This window comes from Hipposideros armiger, unplaced genomic scaffold (genome assembly GCF_001890085.2).
Source record: "Hipposideros armiger isolate ML-2016 unplaced genomic scaffold, ASM189008v1 scaffold_95, whole genome shotgun sequence".
NCBI classification, from domain to species: domain Eukaryota; kingdom Metazoa; phylum Chordata; class Mammalia; order Chiroptera; family Hipposideridae; genus Hipposideros; species Hipposideros armiger.
In genome coordinates this window covers 2,532,970-2,542,638 of record NW_017731445.1, presented here as the reverse complement: position 1 = coordinate 2,542,638, position 9,669 = coordinate 2,532,970, and the positions used below count along the sequence as shown (strand labels likewise).

The 9,669-nt window shown below is 37.8% G+C and overlaps 1 protein-coding gene across 4 annotated transcripts in view; it reads left to right on the top strand.

The window, feature by feature from the left end:
- The first annotated feature begins 2,532 nt into the window (after positions 1-2,532).
- The window catches only part of LOC109384491 (probable global transcription activator SNF2L2), a 46,535-nt gene continuing 39,398 nt past the window's right edge, over positions 2,533-9,669 (top strand). Inside the window, exons 1-4 of one of the 4 annotated variants that reach the window (XM_019645893.1) lie at positions 2,537-2,663; positions 3,918-4,013; positions 5,107-5,141; positions 5,780-5,997. In XM_019645893.1, coding sequence (XP_019501438.1) covers positions 5,807-5,997 — 191 coding nt within the window. In that variant the 5' untranslated portion in view covers positions 2,537-2,663; positions 3,918-4,013; positions 5,107-5,141; positions 5,780-5,806. Of the gene's footprint in view, positions 2,664-3,917; positions 4,014-5,106; positions 5,142-5,779; positions 5,998-9,669 lie in introns of those variants that run through there. The other 3 variants (XM_019645891.1, XM_019645890.1, XM_019645892.1) reach the window with 3 other exon arrangements.

Here is a 9,669-nt window from a genome sequence, read left to right as displayed (position 1 = left end):
ATCTTAGCTGTAGAGGGCAGTGTCACTGGCCCTCATATGTGGGATCCGAACCGGGGCCCTCTGGCGTCCCAAGCCAGTTCTTATCCATCGTGCCACTCAGCCGGCCCTCCCCCTTCTCTTTTTCTCCCCGGCTTTCCTTATGTCAGCTTCCGTCTGCCATCGTGGGAGAGAGAGAGGCTTGGTTCACTTTTGCAAAAGTGATCTAAAGTTATTGAAAAAGAAACTGGAAAGCTCACTGTACCAGAAATTCAGTTCAACGGTGGCCCCATTCGCTTCCTTTTATGGCCAGCATTGTACATTTCAGTCCTGACTTGGGGAGAGCTGAGAGTGCGGTTGGCATCTGAGTTGCCTGACAAATGAGTAAAGAAATGAAATAATGTCATCAGTTATAATTGTACCACCATGAAAAAGGGAAAAGTATTGCTAAAACATCCTTAGCCTTCAGACAACTTATCTCTTTTCTTAAATGTTTGTTATTCAAATGAACAAAATAAAAAAGTTGGTGAATAGGTTTGTGCTATATACAGGAAATTTTCGTACATCATGGCTATTTCCTTAATAATATTTGAATGCATAAGGATTTTTGAAAAGGCTTCTAACCATTGCTCAGGGCAAGCCTGAACGTGCTACCTGTTGAAATACTATAAGGTTTTAGTTTGGAAGAAAAGCTAGCAAGGTTTCATTAGTATTGTGTGCTGTGTGTTAAGGTTGTAGGAACATGTATGAACCTGCAGTTGTTGGTATCTTCCCCTTAATATATAGAGAATTTATTTTTTTTTCCAGGGACTTTTTTATTGTGGTAAAATACACGTAAAATTTACTATTTTAATCTTTCTAAAGTACATTTTTGCACATTGTTGTGCAACCAACTATTCACTCCAGAACTTTTTCATCATCCCAAACTGAAATTCTGCACTCATTAATCAATAACTTTCCATCCCCCTACCCCCACCCATCGACCCCTGGTAACCACTGTTCTTCTCCTTTCTTATATAAGTGGAATCATACAATATTTGTCCTTTTGTCTGGCTTATTTCACCTTAGGGAATTTGATTTTATTTGTACTTTTCTAACAGGTTGCTTTAGAGAATGGTAATCATCAAAACTTAAAATTGTCCAAAGCCCTGAGTCTGGAATTCTGTATCTAAAAGTGTTTCAGTCCTTGTTAAACCAAGTGCCTAAAGTGATGCTTTATTTTGAGCAAGGGCGCCATGTTCAATTTTTTTTTTTTTTGCTGTTGTTAAATATTCCTATTATAAGAAAGTTTCTCATGCATAAAATCTTAAATTTTCTTAAAAATTCCACTTTTTTGTTGTTGCTGCTGTTCTGGTTGTTTTGGGGATCATTACCAGTATTATTGGCTTCCAGGCTCTCAGCTGGGCTAGGGAGGTTTTTTAGGCTTCCAGAATATTGGCATCAAGCTTAGTGATGTGTGAATGGCCCATAGGAAGTGCTAGTATTAACATGACATAGTTCTTTAATGCTTAGCCCTCAACTCTGTAATCCCACTTCCACCCCCAGAAGCATCCTGGGGTCCTCTTCTGGAATCCAATTAGAGCTCCTAAGGGAGGAGGACCCCAGAAAGAGAAAGAGAATGTGTTGCTGGGCACAAATGTGATATTTGAATATCAATTAAGTATTACAGTACTAAATTTACCATTTCATAGCCAAGAAATTCCCCATGCATTGTCTAGATGTCTTTGGGATTGCTCCTTTCGGTTTCCCCTAAAATGGCCTGCTACAGTGGAAGGGCTGTGCCACACTGCTTGCTAGGCTTGGGAGATGTTGAGGTGTGGACGGCAACCACAGTGAAACAATGCACCCGTGTTGGCTAGTGGCTTTTGTTTGCACGTCCCCGTTTACCTATTCATAGTCATGGACCAGTTCCTCTGTGTGTGGTGTATTGTGAAGCACCTCATTACACCACAGATTAGGAAGAGCAGGATAATGCCTGACTTTCTGGACTGTCCGTCTTTCACTAAAAGGCATAGTGTGTGTCAGGATGACTGGGGCACCGCTGGACCCACGTGTGGCCGATTCCCGGGTCTGCCCTGTGCTTTGTAAGCTGCAAAGTGTGTTCATCTGAAACAGCTAATCCCGCATGACCTCTCTCCTGCATTTTATCAGAACCTACACGCAGCTTTCCAAGGAACTCACTGAAGGAGTTCGTTTGTATCTTGTTCTTGCACATCCTGTGTCATGAAAAATGTGTTCTTAAAAAAAAAAAAAATGAAAGAAAGAGAAGGGAGGGAAAAAAGGTTGCCATCCAGTGGAGGAAGGAGTAATTCCCAGCTTCATTCAGGAAAAACGCAAGCTGAAATAATGCTTAACTATTTTAACTCGGCTGGGGATTTTTATCCCCCGAAGGGTTTTTTTAGGGACATCCGGAGCCAAATGGGTGCAGTACGCCTTTAAGGAAAGAAGCGCCTCACCAAACTTCGCTGTAGTTGTAGCTCACCGTTTGCGTAGGGAAGGAAAGTGTTAATTTCTTATTTGTACACTTTTTTTCCCCCCCGACTTCCTTCCTATTCACTTCATTAAATCTAGAGGCAGTTCAGCATGGGAGCCGTCTGTATGTTGAATTAGGGCTCGCACTCTTGCGCAACACGTCACCAGTCGGAAACTGGGGGTTTGCTTCTGTGATTTATTTCATTATTGTGCTGGTAAAAGGTTTGGGAGGGAATTCTTTTTGGGGTAGTACTTTAGCATTGTGTAGCAAGTTTTTTTTTGTTTTTTGTGGGGGTTTTTTTTGTGCCCACCCCCCAGCACTGAGTGTAGTCAGTTGAGCCAGTTTTAATAAGTAATTTAAAAAAAAAATAAAAACAGTTTTAAATGTCCATGAATAATTTTACTTACATGCAGGAGTAATCTTACTCTACTCTTTAAGTGCGAAAAGCACTAGGAAATATTTAGTGAATTGATTTCCATTTGCAAAAGACCCTTACTTAGAAATCCCTGAACATAAAGCCCTGCATATGGATGTGTTTGGAGTCTTTGGGGAGGAGGGAGGATGTTTTGTAGCTCTCTGCATTCCTGCATAAAACCTTAATTTAAGGGGCATAATGGTCAGTACTTTGTGTGTTTCCGTGTGATTCCAAAACCTAAATTTAATAAGAATCTGCACGTATTAGCAGTTGTAATAAAAATTGTTTTTACTAGTTCTTTTTGCAATTTAATTTGTTTTCGCTTCTTAGCTACTTAGATTTAGAGATTTAAAAGTCCAAATATCACAAGCTTATGCTTTGTTCCTTTTTTGCAAAGTTAAGGGGGGGGCGAGAGTAGAAATATCTTTTTCACAACTTCCCCCTCTTCATTTATCCCACTGAAAAGAAAAACAATGAAAATTTTTACAGCATGAAACTGAAAGTGAAGTATCATAGTTGTTCGGGATTTTCTTTAAAGAGCAGAATAACATATTTTATTAAAATATTTGCATTTGAGAACATGCACATTGTTTTTACTGACATACATTTAATGAAAAAAAATTATTTTATTAAAAAAAAAAGTCATCTTAGACTGCTCCAAAGTCATGCAGCCTATTTTTTAAAAAGCTCTAAAATGAGGTTTAAAATACCAAAAAAAAGCATACCTTATTTTAATTTTTTGAAATAAATTTGAATATTAATTTGTTTTTTGTATTGCTTAATTGTTAAAATGCGAGTAAGAATCAGAAACCGCCTGAGCTAAAAATCTCTAATTCTGCTGCCTGGAATAATAAGAAGGAAAAAAAAAATATGATAAGTAGTTGTCAATATTAAAACAGGCTGAAGGAGGAAGGCTTCGGGCCTTGTAGTAGGTAGAATGAAACAGCAGATTTGAGTATCCACAATCCTTTCAGTATTAAATTTTCAGTAAAATAAAATTACTTGTATATGAAAACATAGCCTTTCCCCAGCTCTCTTTTTTTTCCTGATCAGCTGATGAAGAGACTAGCAGCTCGCTGCTTTGCTGGCTTGTTAATTTTATCCCCACTAACTGTGATTTCCGATAGCCGGCCTGCTGATAGTGGTAAGGTAAATATCCTTTTTCGTTGCCGTCTTGAAGATTCAGTAGAACTACATCCCAGGCATGTGTAGGTGTGTAACACATCAAAAGCCGGTGTTCTCCGTATTTCTGTGTGCAACTGGGTGCTTGAGGAGAGCAATACCATTAACTGTTGACAGCCTTGCATGCTGTATTTATTATTAGCATGTTCAGCCTCCAAGATTTGCGGGGACAATTTCCTTTTCTTAATCTTCGTTTAGCTGCACGGTGTTTAGCTGTATAGTGGGTGTCCTGCTTTTAGGCAAATGAATATTAATGAAATAATGTGAAGCTTTTTTTTTTTTTTTTCCTTTTTCCTCATAACTCATCAGATCTCGCCTTCTTCATAGTGGTTATCTGAACATTGTAGGATCGTGATGGAAATTGTCTTTTGATTATTAAGGCCTAGGCTCAGACTGTCCCTTAGGATTCTGTTCTGTCTGTGTGCATGTTGCTTCTATGGGTTTGCACATTGGAAGATGCATAGAAAACATTTTTTTTTTTAATCCCACTGGCATTTTTAGCATGCCAGGTTGTTTTGTGTTCTGCACCAGGTTTTCTTCACAAAACCTTTCTTTTTCAGGAGGCATTGTACACAAGTGAAAGAAATTATGTCTGAGCTGTAATCACTCTTTATATTGATTGTTATACTCACATGATCATAAATATTAGCCATGTTTGGTGCTGTGGAGAAATGAAGGTAATTGCCTTATGATTAGAGCTCTTTCAGCTACGAGAAAGGATTGATTAGCATTTGCATACTGGAGGCAATATTGAGAGGCAGGAGGAACAAATAACAACATCAGTTATTTTGTGTGAGAAAGCAATCTTGAAATATAATTTAAAGGTTTTAAAAAAATATTTTTCTTTCCATGGTCAGATTTTCTTTTATCTGTTATGGTTTCTTCTTTGCAGTTTTTCTTTTTTGTTTCCCCCCCCTTCGTTTTTCTTAAGTTTTGAGGTTTACCAGGAAAAAAAAAAGTTTAAACTTCTGGGTCTGTCACATGGATCTTTTAGCCTTATGAACAGGTTTCTTTTATACCTGGTTGTTTTTATAGCTATTTTATTATCTCTCTGCATTAGTGCTGCTGGCTGTGGTTTAAAGCAAGCGTTTGCAGGTAATTGGAAAAAAGTGTTTGTTGTTTGTGAGTGTGTGTGTTCTTTATCAGATGATTTAAGTGCCTTTACAAAGGAATTTGGCTTTGTACCTCTCCGTTTCCTTGTTTACTAATTGCTACATTAGAACAAAATCTGGATGCAATTTTGATTTATGTTGTGAATCATGACTAAATTGATGTAAAATCTTAAAGAAGAATGGTCAATGCTTTACATGATTTTAAGGATGTATTCTTAGGGAAATTTTTTTCTTCACTCACTTTTTAAAATTTTTTTTCGGCTTTATCTTTTCCCCCCTTACAGTAATGAAATAGTTAAGGTCTTTTTCTTATATGGAGCCAAAATGTTATTTAGATTCAGTTATCTTTAAACACATAAATGTATAGATCTTCTCATATTTGTCATATTCTTTATTAATGTTTCTGGCCTTCATCATATTTTACTCATGAAATAGACTTGGGCTAAAGATGCATTTATCCAATATGGTGGTCTTCCCTTTTTCTTCTTACTCCCCTGATTACTGTTAACTTTTATTTATTTTTTTGTTTGTTTCATTTATATTAATTATTCCAATTGTGTATATGTAAATATATATTTGTTATTCTCTTGTCTTGAATTTTTCTCCACTCCCTATTAACAGGCCATTGAAGACGGCAATTTGGAAGAAATGGAAGAGGAAGTACGGCTTAAGAAGCGAAAAAGACGAAGAAATGTGGATAAAGATCCTGCAAAAGAAGATGTGGAAAAAGCTAAGAAGAGAAGAGGCCGCCCTCCTGCTGAGAAACTATCACCAAATCCCCCGAAACTGACAAAGCAGATGAATGCCATCATTGATACTGTGATAAACTACAAAGACAGGTGAGTGTTTCACCCCTTCCCCATGATCCTCTTCACCAAGACCATAGTGAGACTACCTCAAGAGCAGGGTGTACCAAGGTGTACACTGAGGTCTTAAGTTCTTTCTACTTTTTGTTTCATGGCTTTTACTCCAAAGATACCAGTTACCTTGTGCTATCTTCAAAATGGCCACTCCTGCTATTTTGTATGATGTTTACCTTGTAGTATTTAAGATACTTGGAAATACAATTTTAGATTACAGCTTTTTTTTTTTTTTAATCTAAACTGGAGAAGGATTCTTAAGGATCTCTGAAATACCATCATTAATGTGGAAGGATTGGAATGATAGAGTGAAATTATACTTTGGGTTTGAGTTGTTAGAGAAAGAAGAGTCCTAGCATATTTAAAGTTAATATTTCATGTTAAGGCTCTGTTTACAACCAAACAAACACTTCAACAAAAATACTGTTCCTTCTTTCCTTCCAACGCACTTGAGTTTCTGAGCACTTGTTTGAGCAATCTTCTACTTCCTAATACTATATTGACTGCACGGTATTTCAGCAAATCTGCCTCTTTTTCATGGAACTTTTGAATGTGAACTTGGAGAAATCTGTAGTGGACACTAACCACAGACCATTTTAAACAGGGAACAATTATTTGAAAACCAAAGTAAAGGTGTTTTAGGGTGTTTGGCAGCCCTATACAGTAGATAAACTAGTTATGCTACATTTTTTAGTTGATTTGGTGTCCACTTGATAATCATGTGATATGGTTTTAATGGGAAGATCACATCTCATTCTGGTTGAAAAATTGATAGGAAACAAAACAGACATTTTATTTCTCTAAATTGCATAGAAGTAGTAAACATTTTTTAGTTACCTTTTTTTTTTTTTTTTTTTTTTTTTTACGAGTGTTGCTCTGTATACCTGGAAGTGTTTAACACATATAACGAAGTTGTGATTTTAGGTTTTCATTGTGACTGGTGCATGTGTTATACCAGGAAGGAAACCTCAGTGGAAAGATAAGTAGTATAAAAAGCAAGAAACTTTCAACCATGTGGTTTTATTGTATTGTTAAGTCTTTATTACATGATCTGTAAGGAGTCTTCAGAAAGAGTGACAAATGGGTGGGAGGAGAAGTGTGTGAAAGGGTCAGAATTTCTTGCCCCTCTTTGCCTACCAGGTTTCTTAGGTCTCCTGCTTACTATTTTTACTATTTTCCTTTTTTTAAAAAAAGTGTATCCCCCTTCAGAATTCTGAAGTGGCCACAAAGAACAGCCCCATTATTTTGGGTTTGGATGAGCTGTTCATTGACACAGGGGAGTGACAGCAATACAGGAAGGAAAATTTGGCCACAAGTCTGTTCTTTGACCAGGGTGAACACGCAAACTTCCTTGGAAACCAGGAATCAGTAACTCTTTCTGTCATGTTTCTGCTTACCCCCAGCTGGACTGGTAGATTTGCCGCAGGCGAAAACAGTTTCCATCCAGGAAGCCAGCTTGGACAATTATGCCTTATTTTATCAGCCCCTGGTGTAAAGGAAAAAATAAGCAGAGAGTATCACTCTGCATATACCTCTAACTCTTTTGCTATTGTCTCAGGAGAGCGAAATGTCTGTTTCTTTGACCAGGTGTGCCTTGTTACTTGATAGGAATTTTGTTCATTACCTGATGAGTGAGTCTAGGGCTGCTGTAGCACTGAGAAGAGTCAAGACAGCCCTTGGAGGCATAGAAGCGAGGCCTTTTATTCCAGGCGATGGCCATCTCGTCCTTTAATGGCATAAAAGAGGTCACCAGTGCCAGTAGATTGGTTTATCTCATCTTTCATGTAGTTTTAATTTTTTTTTTTAAAGCAAACACATAGAAGTAGAGATATTTTTTTATAAAACTGCAGAGGTTTTTTAAATACCTGTTTTTGTGAAGCCTAAATATCTAGCAGCACTCTACCCAACTTTCCCAAAGGTAACAGTCGTTCCTGTCATGCTCTAGTTTGCCACAATCCCCATCACCCACGATCATTCCTCTAGGATGGAGTGTCAGTTACCATTGATCATGCTTTTCACACCTGGCCCGCTTCACCCGTTGATAATGGCTCTATAGTCTTGAGTTTGGGGCTTACATGGCTATGAACTGACCACTTTTCTAGAAACCACCCAACATACAGAGTAGGAGACAGTTAGGTCCCTTAAGCCTCAGCTAAGCATAGCACAGTAGTCTAGAGCACAAGCTCTGTCTCGATTTGACTACCTGTGTTTGAGTCTTAACTCTAGCATTTCCTCTCAGGGGTGGGGGGGTGGGGGAGTTGGACAATTTACTTACCCTTTCAGATCCTCAGTTTCCTCATCCACAAAATGGAATAATTACTGCACCTGCCTCTAAAGGCGTTATAAGGATTTCATGAGTTAATACAACCCAAGCTCTTTGAATAGTTTAATTATTAATAATCAGCCTTTCAGACTATTTATAGCTAATCAGGTGGGTGAATGGAGCTCTCAGCATTATAAAGTAAGCATCCTTGCTGATAGGGTTTCCATCTTTTTATTTCCAGAACCAGAAAACGCATTTTCCCTGGGACTGATTATTGAGCAGGTCTTTAGTTGGACTGTACTGAAAGGATATTTAAATATTTCAGCATGCAGACGTTGAGCAGTATTTCCCCGCAGACGTTGAGCAGTATTTCCCCCCCTTCCTCTGGTTTTATTTATTTATTTTAAGTTTCCTTTGAAAAGCACCCTCATAAGGCCTATTCTATTAGCTCCCACATTTAGATACAGTCTAAGGAGTATGCACTCAATTTCCCACCGATGCATGTTTCATGTATATTTCATGTTAGTAATCCTCTAGAAAAAGCACTTATTCTATTTATATTTTTTATTTCTCTTACCAAACTTGGTACTCAAGTAGGAGGCACTCAACTTAGGAGGGCCTTAAAATTAGATATGTTATCATATTTTTGGTTGGTTTTAGAAAATGCTGCTGGGAAATGTACCTCTCCATGTGTTCAGATTTTTGCACCATTAAAGTCAGCTACTAATATAGTAACTCAACCTGCCTGTGAAAGAAATGCCACCTGTTCTAACCTCCCTCCTATCACCTCAGTCAAGTGTTAGGACTCTGACAGTGGTGCAGATTATCAGTGCGTTCAGTAAGACCTGCCATCTATACTTAACTGATATATAAGAATTAATTAGCTCTCATGAGACAGTTTTTTCAAAGTTCTTGAATGATTCTGGGACAGATATATCTTTATTTTTTATAAAGCACTAGGATAATGTAAGCGTCCGTTTATTGCCTTTGTTTTCAGTGCCAGGCCTCATTTTGTTTAAAGGAGGATGCTTTGTAAAATGTCACCCCAAAGAACCAATAATTGTGTGCGATTTATAAATGTGAAATCTTTCTGCAGTAATTGCTATTAGAGGTCGTACTGGTCTGCTGCTACTCGTTCCCACCGTTTTATTTCCCCAAGTAGAGAACTTTATGTCAAGTAGAATTAGAAGGCTTTGTTTTGACTTGTTAAGCATGCTTTGTTTTCTGCTTATGTAGAAGGCTTTTAAAATACTATTCCCAGTTTATGAGCTATTTAACCTAAGACTCTCTTTGAAAAGGGACTCATCCTTATTTGCATCTGTACCCTTTTAAATTGTCCCTGGGATGAGATATAGAATAAGATGGTGAAGAGTAGGGTCTGGTGGACC